Consider the following 17,844-nt stretch of genomic DNA (forward strand, 5'->3'; position numbering starts at 1 on the left):
TCATATACATTCCAGGCAGAATGCAGATTTAAAAAAGACGGTACAAATAGGAACCACCGTGCTTTTAAAGGTGACACCCTCCTCGTGGAAGTCGGAATAGCGACTGGGCTATGGTCTGAATGGCCGGGGAATTAAGGTTCGATTCCGGGCGGAGGCAGCACTGGTTCTGGGTCCTACCCACCCTCAAATCAAATGGGTACTATGGCTTTTTCCTCGGAGGCAAAGCGGGCGCGGTGTTGACTCTTCACTTAAGAACGGCGGAGCTATATCGGCAAACCCAGCAAAGATCTGCGTGGCATACTAAATTAATTACGCACAGGGATAATTTTACCTTTACCTGCCTCCTCGTGTAGTGGCAGTGGCACTGACGGTGGCGGTGTGGTGGTGGTGGTGGTGGTGGTGCAAAATTTACTGATCGGTACTTCGGAAATTAATTATTGTGGAAGAGACGGTGACTTCCAATTCGTGCGAATAAAATGATACTTAGCCCGGATACTGGGAGGATACGTGTAACGTTTTTAGCCTGTCAAGTTGACTTATTCAGTTCTTGAACTATAGCAGGATGTTGCATTTAATCGGGTTATCAGATGGTGTACATTAATTCATCAGCTGGGATGTTGAAATTGTCCACATTGAACTCATCCTGTGATCTAGGATACTGAATGGGAATGAAATATTGAAGGCGAAGCATTCAATGCACGGCCTAAGATGAATTACGGCTTTGCTGTAGTGTATAGTTTACGTCCAAAGTCTGCTTTGCCGATAAAGAATCGTTGCAGCAATCCTGAGGTGTGTCGAAACATGGTGTACATGGCTGTAAAAAAATATGAGATATCATGAAAGCTTGAGGCCACATTTGTGCTGTTCACGTACCAAATCGAAGAAAAGAAATGTAAAACTAACCAAAACCCCAAACTCCCGCCCATCCATGACGTCATTATATACTTTTCGCAGAGACTGACGTTCATCGTCGTTCCTGAGATGATCTGACTAATGCCGTTTTCTTTTCCCAGAGAGAGACGTTGATTGCGAATGTGCTGCAAGATTTGCATCACAACTAGTGTTCATACCACAAGGCCTCTCGTTATTACGCTGTTGCTAGCAAAGGAAGTGGGGCTAATCCCCAAGGCCAAACCACAGTTCGAGTAAACATTCCGGGCAGTTCCCAAATATTTTCGATTTCAAATAAAATAAAGAAAATTTAATATGCTGGGAGTTAGGAGCGAGCAGTGTGTTGTAACTGATTGGTTACAGCGTCATCTGATGCTTAGCATCAAGACAAAGCAAAGGGAATATTAACATTCAAATGCTCAGCACGAGGATATCAAACAGCCGTTTCGTCTCACAACTTTAAAAAACGTAAAAAAACCCATTATTTTTCGTTTTCTCCATTTAACACGAAAGTCGTTGAGTCGCAAAATGTGGTTAAATTAGATCCCCTTTCCTCGAATAAAACATTTTCTTCATACTGCGGACCGCTGTAATTCACTGAACGGCATATTGAATATGTGCCTCGTCTTGTGTTGGAAGCCGTGACCATGGGTTTTCGCGGCTCATCTGTATTGTCTTACATTGCTTGGCCTCATCCTTTGCCAGAAGGTGAGAAAGGAAGTTGAGAAATCCTTGAAGTAGGCCTTAACCCAGTGGCATATCGCGAAGAGAGAGAGAGCGTCTTGAGTTACAAACCGCTCCCCAATGGGTTGAATGACCTACGATCGAGAACTGCACAAGTCATGGGATTAAAAATGGAATTTACAAAATATTAACAACTTTTTCTGAAAATATTATTTATACTCCCACAACAATCCATGTTCTTATAAGACCCATGCACTTGCCGTAACTCGAAAGGAAGAGAAATGAAGTAGTTACTATAGGATTCTGACGATGGTGTATAACACACAGAGATACTGGGTTTTCGGACTTTATCCATCGTCCTGGTTTTTAAGATAACTAATAAAAACACGACGTTTCGGAAACTGGATCTGTTTCCGTCCTCAGGTGAGGGAAAGACATCTATTCTGTTGGGTCCCTTAGAAAGAGCTAGCCCCAATCACTGGACTGAGGCTGATTGGGGCTAGCTCTTTGTAAGGGACCCAACAGAATAGGTGTTTTTCCCTCACCTGAGGACGGAAACAGATCCAGTTTCCGAAACGTCGTGTTTTTATAAGTTATCTTAAAAACCAGGACGATGGATAAAGTCCGAAAACTCAATATCTCTGTAAGAGGAAGGAAGCGCAGCACATTTGAAACTGTAAAGCAAAAAATGTATTTCATCAAAGGAGAAGAGGTTCTTTTACTTTAAGTTTGCTTAAGTTTATTTTACCATGTGCTATATAAACATTAGCCGTGTTTCAACGGCGTGACGTGTACAGATTGGCGCTTGACTTATTCCGAGACGATGATGACAGAACAGTTGGCATTTCGTAACTGGAGACACTGGCGTACTGTGGAAATGGTATCAGTCTGAAAAGTAATTGCACGCGGAAGTTTTATCTTAATCCATGGGGCTGCGTTTTCTTTACACAGACTGTTTGGTAAGTACGGAAGTTGCCAAGTTGCCAAGATTATTTCCTAATCATTTCTCCAAACAGTTTGAAACCCCTATGTGGAACACAAGAGATGATTACACCGGCTGCAGCAGTTAACCGTATGTAAGGGGGCTGTAAAGCTGTTTAGTTTTTGGTGCCACCGTATAGCCTGATATGGACCTGTAACACCACGCCGTTTCGCTGACCTACATAAATGGATGTAAAAATGTGTATTATACGTATTTTAGGATGTCGCAGTATCAAAGTTTGAGGACCCCTGCCTTAACCCATTCAGACCCGAATTTTTCAGTTAGGGAAAAAAATCTGTTGTAATTTTTGGATTCATAAGTGCTTTCTGATGACTTTTTGTTTGAATTTTTTTCTTTATTACCCCTAGTTTTTTAGATAATTAATGTACACAGTTGTGCACAACAGGACTATAGTGTAGTCGAATATCTAGTAATGCAAGAATGCTGTGAAAATTTGTAAGCCACTTTATTATGTTCAGACAAACAAGAAATCACTCAGAAAACTGAATGAGATGAGGAAGGAAGTAAAAAGTGTATTTGCAATTAGATTTTCTATTATAATTAACTTTCATTTAACAGAAACTTGTATAATTTTATGACTAACATGCTACATTTGGCCACATAAGGAAAAGAGTTTTCAATTCATACATTTCTTTTATAAATAAGCAGACAGGCGCACCTAAGCCTAATTACCATATGGTTCACAATGGAACTCACTTTTACAACTGGCTATTTGCAGAAAATAGAAGCCAGTCTTGTTTCACGTGAAGATACTGTTTGTTTTTATTAGGCTTAGATCTATATTGTTTAGTTGTACTAGACTTAGCTTTATCCTTATCCATAGTTCATTAAAATCAATTAGAAATGGCACTTATCAAATAGAAGGGCCGCGCCATAGCTCAAGCGGTTAGTCGCTGGCTTCCCACCGCGGCGGCCCGGGTCTGGTCAAGTGGGATTTGTGGTGGACAAAGTGGCGCTAGGGCAGGTTTTCTCCGAGTACTTCGGTTTCCCCTGCCAATCTTCATTCCACCAATTGCTCCACAATCACCCTTACCTATCATCTGGGGCTGGTACAGTAGGCCAGAAGTGGCCGCAGTACAAGGGACATAGTCCCACCCCACTAGCAATAAAGAAAAACATATGAAGTAAAAAGTTCAAGCTTTGAAGCAGCGCCAGTCATCTCAGTTCCTACATAACAGGAAAGACAGTGCTTCTCCATTGCACGCCCTGTGTATTAATTCTTTCTATCCTAAGAACCGCGTGAAACATATGTATTGTAAAATACATTCCCTTAAACGCTAAAGTAGGTGGTATACATAGCAACCGCTGTGCCTGTAAGGGTTAATGTATATTTACATGTCGAGCAGAGTGGGGTAGCGATAAGGATCTAGGCTTGTATCCGGAAGGTGCTTGGTTCGAATCTTGGTCGGAAGACCGACTAGCCTGACATGTTTCGTGGTTTTCCTCAACCTCCAGATAAATGCCAGGATGATATCTCGAGTTGGCCACGACGGCTTGTTTCCAGACCTTTTCCAGTGGCATTATTCAGTAATCGCCCTGCCATTCAACGCTCGTACAGTCTAGATATTAACAGCGCTGTAATATACACCCGCACCCAAGTGGGAAAGGATTTCAAGTGAAAGTAATTGGTTACCCACTGTTGTGACACCGAGCTACTGCCCATGCAAGTGTACACATGGGCGATAGAGCCACCCCGTGCTTGGCCACTTACGTTGTGTGAACAATCCAGAGGCACATTCAAGTGTTCTTGCCGGATTTCAGGCCATTTTCTTTACAGCATATTAGACCGCGATTGTATCTTGCTGGTACTGTATCATACTTAACGCGATTTCTTTGATTTCATATTAAAGCTAAAATTCGTTAATCTGATTCGCAAATTCCATAATTTATGTCAGGATAAATACGCATAAAGAGCAGTATTTCTTGTACCGAATAGGTTCTTATTCATCAAAGAACATTTATACAAACAATAGCCGTTCCTCAGACGAAATAAGCGCATTTAAGGTTTTCATAGCGGCTACGTGTTTGGCCTACGAAGAAGGGGGTAGTATTTTCCTCCGAAACGTTGGTGAAGTACCGTACTACACGGCATTACATCTCAGAAGACTCTCTTCAAAATTAGTGCAATTTATGTCGGCCGCAAAAGCACAAAATACCAGCTACGAGTAAGAGCTGACGGACTAACAAACATGCAGCAGGAGATACCCGATTACTCTCAGCACAACTTCATTTTGTTATATGTAGATTTTTACCTATGTTAATATTGGCATCAAAACGGAAATCATCGTAAGTATGGGCCCACATGAGAGTTAAACCGCTTTGAATTTCAGTAGAAGCACTTGGTAAGCTTGTATTCACCTGACGATGACCAGATGAAATGGTCGAAACATGTTGTGACTTTATAAAATAAATTGAATGTTATATATTCTCTGTGTTGCGTTAGACGGAACATGATATTTGATTGATCTGTCTCCAAAATTTCTAGTAAAACATACTAATGTTTTGAAAATTTCAAAGTAATTCGCCTGAAATATAATAAATTTAAATCTGTATGCTATGAAATTCGAAGCCAGTCACCGCTTGGAATCGACTGTTTGGAATTAACAGCGCGTATACACGTAGGCGCCAAGAAGCAGTGCTGTGGGTCAGGCGGTAACTGCCGTGACAATGCAGTGTACAGCAAACACTTCTCCATCAGGTTATCGGTTGGAAACAAAAACTGCACCGATCAGTCAGCGTTAGGGTTTAACATTCACAATGCAATTATGTAACTTACGTCAGCACCCAAGAAACGCTTTGCCTGTGCAATAAGTACAGGGAAGTTACTTACGAAAGCTGAAGAAATGCGGAAATGTTCCAGTGTGCTTGAGGAGGCTATGAAGTTATAACCTAACGAGAATATCCTCAAAAACCTATAACTCAGCTACTTTCATGGGTTGGTACTGCAGTGTGCTTTAGCGTTTGGAAAATAAGAAAGTGTCATTGGCCGCACTGCGCGGGTACTTTCTATATAAGTATACAAACAGTTTGCTCCTTCATGCTTTCTTTTACGGTGGCTTTCTCCTGATTGTACCTCTGTACCGCAGAGTTCAATGACCGCTAGTATGGCCATTAGTAACGCCACTTTCTTCGGTTTCTCCCCGCCCTACGTACTCGTGCCAGCAACAGGCACAATCTGAACTAGCACGTGATCCTCTACCTTATACAGTGATATTCTGAAGCCTTTTTTTTTATTCCAAGCATCGACACTTATCTTTAAACTAAACAAGAAGGTCTGAGAAGAACAGTTCGCTTACTTTCCTTCGATAGAACACGGAGCGCATAGAAATGACACGGCCAAAATTTTGATTGTATTCGTTGCTGCGGTACGTTTTCGCCGAGCCGTTGCCTAGCAACAGTTGAGGGATATACGCGCAGACTGATGGGAGGAATTTATGAAGTAGGCCATTGAGATGGGCTCAGGTGCCAAGATACGAATATATATACCAGATTTAATAAAGATTAGTTTAGGCATTCTGAAGTTAATGGGGGATACACAGCATGGTGATCGCATAAGCCATCCTTTTTCTTTCTTTTTTTTTCCACATTAAGGAAAGTCTTCTAAAAACTGTCAGCATTTTAAGGCAAGAAAACAAAATTTGTAGAGGTGACGGTCTCGGTACCGGTAGTTACGTACGGCGTTCACTTTTCCAAGCAAATTTGTGCCAGCAGGAATGACCACCCAGAAATCACTCTAGCTGCCCTTCCCTGTTTCCGCGTAACTGCAGCAGGAGAACGAGACACATTGCGGAAGTGAGTTGAAGTAAAGTGAGTTTTCAGCTTACGTAATAAATAAATTACTGGTACGAACGGTATTTTTAGCCATCGTTCCTTCATAACTTTCGTTAGGCACCAAGTGCATGTACTTAAAGCAATGAAACTAAGAACTGCCCACGTAATTTCTCCACTTTATTGTTATGTCGTTGCTTAATTAAGCACAGAGGTCGGAAATGTATAACATGTCATTGTATCTTGGGCACAGAAAGGAGAGAGAGCGCGCGCGCGCGCCAGTGAGTACTGATAGCATATGGCATTAGTTTCTGAATTGACACATTTATTTTCTAAGTGACAGGCGGGTGGTATTAATCCGAAACTCCAATTTCGGGCACCGTACTCATGCATACTTGATAATCAGTTCTGCCCTTTGGATGTGATGCGCCGCCCGAGTAACATCCCTGCATTCATAAAATAGACTTGGGATATTTCTTTGCTGAAGCCAAAACACGGCAGAAATGAAAAATGTATACTAATCTGTGGTCGGAAAACCTGAAGGGAAGGTACAACTTGGGAAGACCTATAAGCGGCAGGATATTACAGTGAGGTGTGGATTGGACTTATCCGACTCAGGATGGGGCCGGTGGCGGGCTTCGTAAAAGGCGGGAAATTTATTGAGTAGCCGAACGACTATTAGTTTCTGTAAGACTTTGTTCCTCGGAGTTTGTTGGCCGGATGAGGTGATTGGGTCGCCCCCCCAAGTGGGACAACTGCACTGCGCAGTGCGCTTTTGTTCGCAGACTGATTAAGCGGTTATAATTTACTAATGCGGCTTGTCCTTTCGTTACAGGCAAATAAATGGATAATCGGTTACATAAGGCAAAAGGGAGTACCGTATGTCGCAAAAAAAACAGCGGAAACGCGAAGTTAATTGTGATATTTCATTGCTTTTCGACGTTTTTCAAAATATCACTGATAAATCTTAGATTCCTTGGAGGGTGGGTGGAGTTGGGTGAGGCGAAACGAAGTGAGGTGGAAGAAGGCAGGCATGAAATATCGATAATGTGAATTAATGAGAATAAAAATGCAAGACTTATTGGGGAGGAAAAACAATTATTCTTACCGTAAGGTAAAATATAATTTTGGTGCTGTTGAAGAACTTCGTCTTTCTTGATCATTTTTCTAATTAAACGCTGCCCATAGTTCCAGTCATTCAGCGGCCCCATTTTGTTCAACACAGACGACAGTTATTAAAGCACATTATATTTCTGTCTATCTATGGCTCTACAGCCCTTTTGTTGGACCTTGGCCGCTTTTTTAGTGTATTAATCCTGTAAACAGTCGGTGGGACTCCTTAGAAAGGGGATAAGCCCGTCTCAAGGCCGCTACCTACACACAGTATAACAGAAACAGAATACACGCACACAGATATCCATGAGCGAATGGGATTCGAACCCACGATTCCACTGTTCGATCGGGGAAGACGGTTCATGCCTTAAACGGCACGGCTGCTGTGATCGGCTGAAGTACATTATAGTAAACTTAAAATGGATATACTGGCAGGAAGAAAATCAAATAACCTTTTAATCTTGAAGGTGGGATACTTGATATATTATTGGCTGGCTGTTAGTACCTCGAACTGTATAGCATCAGTGAAAATGGTGTGCAAGAAAGGGGCCGGTGTCCTTTGAATATATTATCCCAGCAGTCACTTGGAGGGACCATGAAAACTAGGAAAAACTTCAGGATAGTCAGTGCCCGGCCGAGATTCGAACCGGGCAGCTCCCGCATGCCATCAGAGGCGTTACTGACTGACTTTCTTGCTGAAGGGGAAGAATATGCCAATAATTACTGTCTATGAAATATACCACACTAGATTGTCCGTCGCAACCTGTTAGTATGTTGCTCATGAAAGAATAGCGTATGTAGTTGATACCGAGGAATGAGAGAAGCGGCCACGTGGGTATGAACTTGAACGCTAGTACCCGCTTGTGTAGGGCAGGTCAATCACCTCGTGCTTTTTCTCAGTGATGCAATGGCTTGGCGACTCTGTGAAAGTCAGCAGACTTCGGATTGGAAAGGCTGCTGCCGGCTACACTGCATTGGTCTGACAGAATGAAGCAAGTGGGGCGTACCCCAGCTGCGCAACTAAAAAATATTGCAATTCATTCACCATCCTTTTCATCAGAAAATAGCCTGAACAAAGAAAGAGTGGGGGATTTCGAAACGAACAGGCGTGAAATGCCACTTGCTTTTATTTCATTTACTTGAGCAACTGAGTCTTTTATATAGCAATAATAATTTAGGTTGCTGGCCGAGGATTTTAGCTGTCTATTCTCATACCAAATATTCTGAACCGCGTAGATGCGATGTACTGTGGGAGGTGATGCAGTACACCAAATGTCGCCACTTGTACCTCCGCTGAAGTTGTCATATGTCATGGTAATGTAGTGTCTTCTTCATATTGAAGTTAGTCGATCGAGCATTGGGCGGTGTAATTTTCCTAACTTTCATATGTGAAGGCGCGTACGTCATATGTTCGGAATGTTCTTCGCATTTTCAAATGGTTCTGAACCCCACATAGCTTCTCTATAAAATGGAGCCCTGTCCGGCAGAAGTAATAAATAAAGGTGGAAAAAAAAGGTAAAACTATTCCTGCAAGAGGCCGTAGAGGCCCATAGGGTTGTGAGACGTCGAGGCTCCCACATTTTCTAGACATTCCGCTCACAGATGGCGGTGATATTGCCGGCCTCCCTTTACCCACAGGAAGATTCCTGGTACTCCTGTTAGGGCGTCAAGACAAGCATCAAGACATGGGACAAAAGACGCAGTGTTGCTTCATTCGTGGTTCGTCAGCATCATGATTCAGACCGGTGTGCGGCGGTTTTCATAATCTCATTCGTTTCAATTGTGCTCCTTTGTGTCATGTCGCAGACATCGTGTCTTGACTGTTACATGTCTTGACGCATGCCGGTGTGCGGCCTACCTTAGAGGCTGAGTCGACCCCGGGACCATATGGAAGGATTACGTCAATTGAAAAACTCGAGTGACATCGAGAATCGCGTGCTCACTGAAGGACTGAATACAAGCATCATAATTCGTATCAGTGGTGCTAGGCAAGCAGTAGACCTCATCTCGAAATTCGTAATACAGTCTCATTTTATGCGATACAAAAGATAGATATTACTAAAGTGTGACCTTATGCACAAAGTTTGAAATAATGCGGATTCATCCTCCACAAGAAATAGGCAAGAATCAAGTTTGTTTTTTAAAACTTGTCTGGAATTACGCGAGGTCTTCAGGAAAGCATCCTTGCATAAAATGAGACCGCACTGTATTTTTATTTAAAAACGAATAAATTCGAAGGGTGCAAAGAGAGGAACCTCTCAGATGTATATTATTATAGCTATATAATTAGTGGGATAAACATTTTAGTCTGAAAAGTTTTATCTCGACCATTAACGACACAGAAACGCCTAAGTAAAATGTTCTAGATTATATAAATGAAGTATTGCCATAAACAAGTATTCACAACTGTGTCTTTTCCCCGGACCCTGATAATAACAGCTGTATTTGCCAACTGTGCAAAGATTGTGTTCTGCTATAACAGGCAGGCAGAAATAAGTGTTCTGTGTCTGCGAAACTCACAGCAGACCCTCCTGTAAATGAGGCCTACTAAAAAGAAAACTGAACACAACCGCAGCGCAAGAATGTTTCCTTAATGCTAATGGAAAACAGTATTCCAGTTTGGAGAGCGTACATACAGCATGCAGAAAAGGATTCAAATAAAGTTTGCGTGTATCTTAGTGTGGTCCACGTTTTAAATCGCGTAACGGTGTTTTGAAACACGATCAGTTTACTTTTCCGTTGGCAAAATTAATTGAATCAATTTGAGCTGCGTCTGAAGTATAATTCTTTCAAAACTCCTCACCACTTATAATCGAAATTCATCAGGTACTTCTAGGGATGCAAAAAGCGAACAGAGAAACACGACTTCCGTTGTATGAGTTCATTTCATGCAATCTGTGCAAGCAGCGCATAGGAATATTTAAACATTACCAACAGCACACTAACATTTCTTCATGGGAAGTTGAAGCAATTTCTAAACCCAAATTTCACACGATACTTTGCTCGACTAGCCATATCTGCATGGGGTTTCATAATCACGACCCTGTCTGTCAGAGTGCAGGAAGTACGTGTAGCTGAAAACTGATGATTCATACAAATATTTTCTGCGGGGTTCGATACTTGTTGGGTCCACAGCATTTCCGCTGCCAGCTAAGCAATGCTAATTGTCCATTGCCTCCTGTGTTTCTAAGTCATGGGCTAAAAACTGCACAAATCGCTTTGTGGATCCATAGTGCAGTACCGTACCCGGGATAGTTCAGTAGGTGTAGCTATTTGGCTACGAGCGTGACGACCCAGGAATCGTGGTTCAGTTTTCAGCAGGGGCGCCCCACAGCGGCTCTGGGGCCCACTCAGCATCCTGTCCCATTTTTACCGGAAGTATTTCCCCAAAAGGGTAAAGCGGCTGCGCCAAAGCCTATCACCCATTTCTTTATCTCCTCTCGCTCCCGATGTGGAGCGTAGGCTGATTTCTCAGTTTCATGGTCATTTTACAGACGGTACGACGCCATGGACGGGTGATCAGCTCGTCCCAAGGCCTCTGCCTAAACACAGAATAAACACATACACACATACCAAACACCCATGCCTTGTGTGGGATTCGAACCCACGATCCGGGCTTCCGAGCGAGCGAAGACAGTACATGCCTTAGAGCGCTCGGCTACCGCGACCGGCTCCTGCCATCTCTACCTTGTGTCAATCCTTCTTCATGGCGTGGTGTTTAATTAAGCAAAGGGACTCACCTTATTAATTTACTACACCTATAATTATACAGGTGCGAGAGAGTGGTTTGGGGCCCGTTCCAGATTCACTTTCATGCCTCTCTTAATACCATAACATCACCCCCCCCCCTCCGAGTTAGAATAACCTGTCGGAATTCATTACTACTAATGCAGTGATGGTGCATTATGGCACGTCTGTAAATATGTTTCATCGGTGAACATAATTTGATATTTAAGACGCACGATGTGTATTGCAGGCCATGCATCTAACTAACTTCATGGAGCTGAGCCCTTCTTGAGAAACTGCCGATTGTACAGCTACTCAAGAACTTACCAGCATTTTATGGAACCCGAAGGTTCATTACCTTGTTCACAAGAGTNACTATAACAGTGGAAGAGCTGTGTTTTCTACGTAGTCCGTGCCAAAATGCTATAAGCAAGAGACAAGGTCAGTTTAGTTCAGGACTTGAGCCGGAGGCAGAGGAATGGCCATTGTTGAAGCCGTTACCAGGAAACTTCTAGTAACACACTGAGAACACTAGACTATATGCTCTAGTGAACTGTATAAAGTGCTGAAATAGCGAGTGTTATAATCTTTTGTAAGTGGTTAATAAATTTATTCACCAATCCAGTAAATAATTAAGCCAGGTAAAAGGTAAAGTTGCCCCCAGCATTTAATTAATTAAGCACCACTCCACAAAGACGTATGGCGGAGTGTATGTATAGCTCCGCCATGCTTGACCTCTGCACCGGATGGAGCCGAGTGGTCAGCTCCACGCACCGGCCGCTTTACCTCTGGGGAAAGAGTTCCCTGTACCCACTGTATAGGAGGCTGAGTGGACCCCAGAGCCGGTCTGGACGCTGTGGAATAGAAAGAAATCTCTTGCCCCTGTTGGGAATCGAATCTCGGTCGTCCATCCCGTAGCCCGTCGCTATACCGACGGACCTATTTCTGCTTGTAAGTACTATTTTATACCTACCCACATTACTGAACTGGTCACGTGAACAAGTTGCAAATTGGAGTTGTGATTACACAAAAGACACATCCATTCGGGCAGTTATAGTTTTCTGCAGTTTTGTAAATTATGTATATACTCTTATTATTAAGCTGAGTTGGGAGTTAAAGAGGATAGGAACTGTGTGCATCAAGTTACAAGCTCTACTCTAGGTGGCAAAAAAAGACAAACAGGCTGAAAGTAAACGACTTGGGAATACGTACAGTAGGTATGCTACCGAGCAGATCTAATGGGGCGTTAAAGGAGACTGCGCGCGTGCGCTCAGAGATATAGTAATGGGCTTGTCACGAACGGTAGTCCTGGCATCTCCTATTGCATCGCGTCAGTTCTATTTGGGTGTAACAACTACGTAAAAATGTAGCCTCGAGACTAGAACTGGAAGGGGGGGGGAGGAGTAAACAAAATAATCATTATACAACGCGTAACCACATCGATGCCTGCATCAGGGAACGACAAGACTTGATATGGTCGAGTTTACCCAGAGTAAGAAGCAATGAGCTATGGCGTTAGAAATGTTGTAAGTCGATCCGCCTACGGGTCGTAGCGCTGACGTCATGTTGAGCCGAATGGAGCGTTGAGCAACATGCAAGAGACGAGGACAGTGGCAGGAAACAAGTTGCTGCCATGGTTACGACAGATCAATGAAAAAGGAAGGGGATCTGTTACTTGTTCGTACAATACATCCATACCTGGACAGTGAATTGGTACTTGTTACTCTGTAATGCCGTTGCAGTAACGCTTACCAGAACGCCTTGCGCAAAGTAAGAGGGAGGAGGGAGGATAAAGTGCAAAGACCTCACTTCTCGAGAGTTTTTTATTGTTCTATAGGATCCTATAGATACCCTGCCTGTTTCCCAATATTTATGTTGAAAAGAGAGCATTCTTTTCGATTTAACCCTTCCTACCTTAGAATATTACTGGCAACATTACTTGACTAAATGGTGTAACATTCTTTTATCTCTAAAGGCTTGCTTATGCAAGGTCTTACCTTTGGCAGTAAAGACGTGATGTGGATGTCACACATGGAATGCCTTACATGAGAGGGGCGTGTCCTGTTTCAGTCCCTGCAACGTAAGGAAACAGAATTTTATATACATTTACGGTAGTTGTATTATTTTGATAGTGGTAAGCGATAGTGTTTTAAATAAACGCATGTTTAAAACCAGAGTCATGTTAAGTGATGTCATAGAGGGTTAACTCCACCCTTTCAGAAATTTCAACGGTGACATGAAATGAGTTTCCTTTCCTGAAAAAGGTTGGAAGAGCGCGATTTGGCGATGAAAGAATAAAAACTTGACGTCTTGTCTCGTAATCAACATCTCTTCTACTTCAACAACAGTAAGATCTTAATGTAGCCAACCTCGAAGTGAAATGCCGTTTTAACCCTTTAAAGACGAAATTTCCTCGAATGAATATATAAATATGGAGCTTGTACCTCACAGGAAACATCACGTTTCCACTACGAAGACCAGCCGGTTAATGTTGCTTAGGGAAACAATCGCTGTTTGTTGTGAGGACAATATGAAACACACACTGTGTGGGCAGAATGCAGAGGTCTGGTACATTTAAGAAAGTGGCATAAATTAATCACTCGACTTTAAAAGGAGTAGATGTTTTTTTATTGCTAGTGGGGTGGGACTAAGTCCCTTGTACTGCGGCCACTTCTGGCCTATTGTACCGGCCCCAGATGATAGGTGAGGGTGACTGTGGAGCAACTGGTGGAATGAAGATTGGCAGGGGAAACCGAGGTACTCTGAGAAAACCTGCCCCAGCACAACTTTGTCCACTACAAATGCCACTTGACCAGACCCGGGGTCGAACCCGGGCCGCCGCGGCGGGAAGGGTTAGATGTTCATCAGAAAAAGTTTCGCTAGAAACAGAGCGAGCGTTTATTGTTAGAAGAACAGCGTGTACACAAACAGGATTCTGTGAACGCTAAAACAAGAATTATAATTTTTAACAAAAATGTGATATCAGATTCATCACCCAGATCGATAACAAGAAAACTACCGCGAAATTCTTTTTGTACGTTTCTTATCTGCCTTCTCAGTATCGAGACTGTATACGAGTAGCGTCGGATGATAGGATAACGAATGATGAATTGGGAAGTATTTCGAAGGAAGCGGTCGTGGAATAATCAAGGTACTTTCCCAGCAATTGCCTGGATGGACTAAGTGAAACTATGAAAACCAACAGTTTGGATAGCTGATGCCTCAACCGAGACTCGAACCGAACACCTTCTCAGTACGAGTGAGCATGTTCGGTAGCACCGTGAAATGCAATGCAGTTTTTTCGTTTTATATTATTTTTTGAATCCGTAATCTTTCTGCTGTTAGCAGAAGAGAATTGTAATTCCCAAATGTACGCATTCTCCTGTTCCACACCAACAAACTACATTCGCAAATTTTTTTTAACCACTGTTTATTCAGTGAGGCGCTAAACATACTGACACAAACCGATTTACATAATGTCATCGTAGTGTGAACGCCTTAAGCAATTGTTAGCACATCAGCCCAATGCTTACAGTTGGGACGCATTAACTATTTCCATCCTCCTAGTGAAATGTTTATTAAATTATCTCTTTTCCGGTACTGACTGCCAAACATGTAGAAATGTGAACCTTGTAATAGACTGTTTCAGTTTCCATATGCAATCTCTGGTTAGCACATGCGGATGTTGCAAAGCAGTGCGTATGTAAGATGATGTCATTGCTCACCCTGAATTCCAGCTCCATAATCATGCCTCACAAATTTATGCCTCCACTAGTGTTCATTTGTAATAACACTCCAGTGTCTTTTCAGTACACATACTTTTCCTGTCTTTGAAGGACCATTTTAAACACATTTTAATGTTTACTGTTGTAGGACCCATTTAAAGTTGGAGACTCTAGAGGATACTGTTGTTCTGGGAAATCCAAATGATGACCTTCTCCATGATAAGCATGGCTGCCCTGCATATGTGAGTCCAGAGATCCTTCGAAGTCATGCCCCGTACTCGGGACGTGCTGCTGACATGTGGAGTTTAGGAATTATACTTTACACAATGCTTGTTGGAAGGTGAGGTCAATGGAATCATTAGGAAAATAATAATTACTTATTTTTCACCTTTTTTTATAACATTTAATTAATATTTTTGCTCTCTGATGATAACAGAGAAAATGACTGTTTACATTTCTTTTACAGGTATCCGTTTAGTGATACTGAACATGCTAGCCTCTTTGCCAAGATCACCAGGGGTAATTTTATCATTCCTGACTGTCTATCTTCACGAGCCAAGTGCTTGATCCGTAGCTTGCTTCGACGAGAGCCCAGTGAACGTCTAGTAGCAGCTGATGTACTGCTCCATCCATGGCTCACCCGTGAGGAACCGTTTGAAACAACTTTGCGTGGAGATCAGATAGTACCCAAGTGTCAGGCTAACGCACAATAGATCATTGAAGGTCGCAGTGCAAGGGCCGGATTGTATGGCCCACCCCTTAACACACACACACACAACACACGTACGTGTCAGGCTAAATGAGTTGTTCATCAGAAAAAAATTTTGCAGCACTTCTTAATTAAAACAGGCTCGTGAGATGTACTTCTAAGTCGGGATGTGGACTGCCTGGGACAAGCTGCAGTATTATCATATCAAGAAATGTAGTGGTCTGTTGGCAGTACTAAGCTTCCATCAATATTATTACACCTGAAGTTCTTCCACTGTTAGTCATTCAGTAGAACACATCACAAATGAACCATCTTCATAACACTTCAGCCGAAAGCACTCGTGTATTATACCTGGACCACATTCTTTAGAACTTCCATACCTCGCTGTGTCAGTTGTAGCATTTCTAAGTCAAAGACCACGCACACCATCTCCAGCACTTCCATGTAAAATCAATGACACTGCTGAGTTTTACCACTGATAGACGTTTGGAAGTAATGGCCTGAAATATTGTAGCACTTTGAAGTCAGAACATTGTAAAGTGCAGCAAGAAACCTTACAAGCACTTTGATTACAATCGCATGTTCTGTTACATTCACATTACTACCTTCATCACACATTCATTGAATGCCAGTAAGATAGCATGCCTATGCAGCAGTCTTCTGCTCGTTGACCTTACTGTGGTAAAGCCCAGATAAACTTCTTGTGGTGTGACAGACATTGCAGATGGTCTTCTGTCTGGGTGATTGCAGTGTACGGTCAAGGGACAAATTGACGCAAGATCTCACAGTAGCCAATATGCCACATGCAAGGTTACTGGCATCCACTAAATTTATTATTGAATCTTCCAGAAGGCATTTTATGTGTGTGATTGCTGTGTTCAAAAGTGTTATTGTACTTGTGATTTTTGGATGATGATGCATTCAGAAATTGGAGCTAAATTGAAAATAAATTGGAGGTGTACCAGTAAATAAGGACATATGTAACAGCCCCAAATCTGATGACTAGATCATAATAGATATATCAATTGAAGACTGAGTACATGCAGTTTTAGTTCTATGAATTATTTTGAAACAAAATTTAAGAATGGTGTATATACATTGCACCAAAGGTCTTGAACTGTTGAATATGAGGCAAGTGAATGAAAATAATTCTTCTGTTCAAGTGTGTTAAATGTTAAATGGAAATTCGAATTTATATAAATAAGTCCTGGTGTTATGTGCATTTTCTATTCTCATGGAATTCTGGTCTGTTAATAGCCATGGTTTAGAAAAGTTCCATGTAATCTCCATAAGTGAAGCATGTAAAGCCCTCAGGAGTGATGTCATTGTTTCTATTTGAACTGATGTATGTGAATCATAGTTTCTGTGTAAATAGCATTTCTTGTTAGTGTCTGGTAAATATTAAAAAATAATTCCAATAAATTGTTCAGATCAATCGGAAATTTTTTTTGTTAACAGGAAGGTATATAATATAACTGAAGAATGTACCACCGAAGCTAAGAGGGCATTTTTATTTTAAAATGTTCTGTTCTGTTCACAACAATATAATAAAATGAACGTGCTTTCTAAAAGGCATTTCTTAATTAAACACAAAACAACAACAAGAAAATCACATCAGCAAAGTGTCCTTTGAGGCTGAACTAGCCAATTAATTATGTGAATGCATTGCATCTTTTCAAGATTAATTGAAAACTGTGCTGTATGCACACAAGTATAAGACAGTCCCATCGCTTGACTAAGGATACTATACCATTTTTCATGATTTCTTTTAATTTGGTTGGGAACACAAGGCGTATGGGCTAGATGGTTCACATTAATTCCTGTAGGGGAACTGTAACTTTCTCCCTTACTAATCACCACCTTTTGAATGGCTCAGACTCCAGAGTAAACTTTATGGCATCTAAAACCTGCTCAACAACCTCCATCTAGAGTGAAGGTGAGCATGTGTGGAGCTTTATCTCCATTCCCCTTAATATTGTGACATACAAGGTGATTCAGATATGACCGGGACTGATTTTTTTTGTAAACAAGCTGCACTGCGCAGCAGCTGTGCGACCTTGCGAGAGTGAAGCCACAACCTCCACCCTCCCTCCTGTTAGGGTTAGAACCTGTTCAGTCCTGTCTGGAAGTTGCTAGAGTGATGAGAGAACAGAAGGTGCCGCGGAGTGTGGAACAATGCATTCTGATCAAATTCCTCGGAGAAAACTTCCAGTCCACTGAAATTC

The 17,844-nt window shown here is 42.1% G+C and overlaps 1 protein-coding gene across 1 annotated transcript in view; it reads left to right on the forward strand.

Annotated features, from left to right (window-relative positions):
• The window catches only part of LOC111862392 (tribbles homolog 2), a 50,314-nt gene extending 33,124 nt beyond the window's left edge, over positions 1-17,190 (forward strand). Inside the window, exons 4-5 of the mRNA XM_023847747.2 lie at positions 15,059-15,250; positions 15,377-17,190. Of these exons, the coding sequence (XP_023703515.1) occupies positions 15,059-15,250; positions 15,377-15,623 (439 nt within the window). The 3' untranslated portion in view covers positions 15,624-17,190. The remainder of the gene's footprint in view (positions 1-15,058; positions 15,251-15,376) is intronic.
• The last annotated feature ends 654 nt before the right edge of the window (positions 17,191-17,844 follow it).

Source organism: Cryptotermes secundus, unplaced genomic scaffold, assembly GCF_002891405.2.
Source record: "Cryptotermes secundus unplaced genomic scaffold, Csec_1.0 scaffold671, whole genome shotgun sequence".
In the NCBI taxonomy this organism is placed as follows: Eukaryota; Metazoa; Arthropoda; class Insecta; order Blattodea; family Kalotermitidae; genus Cryptotermes; species Cryptotermes secundus.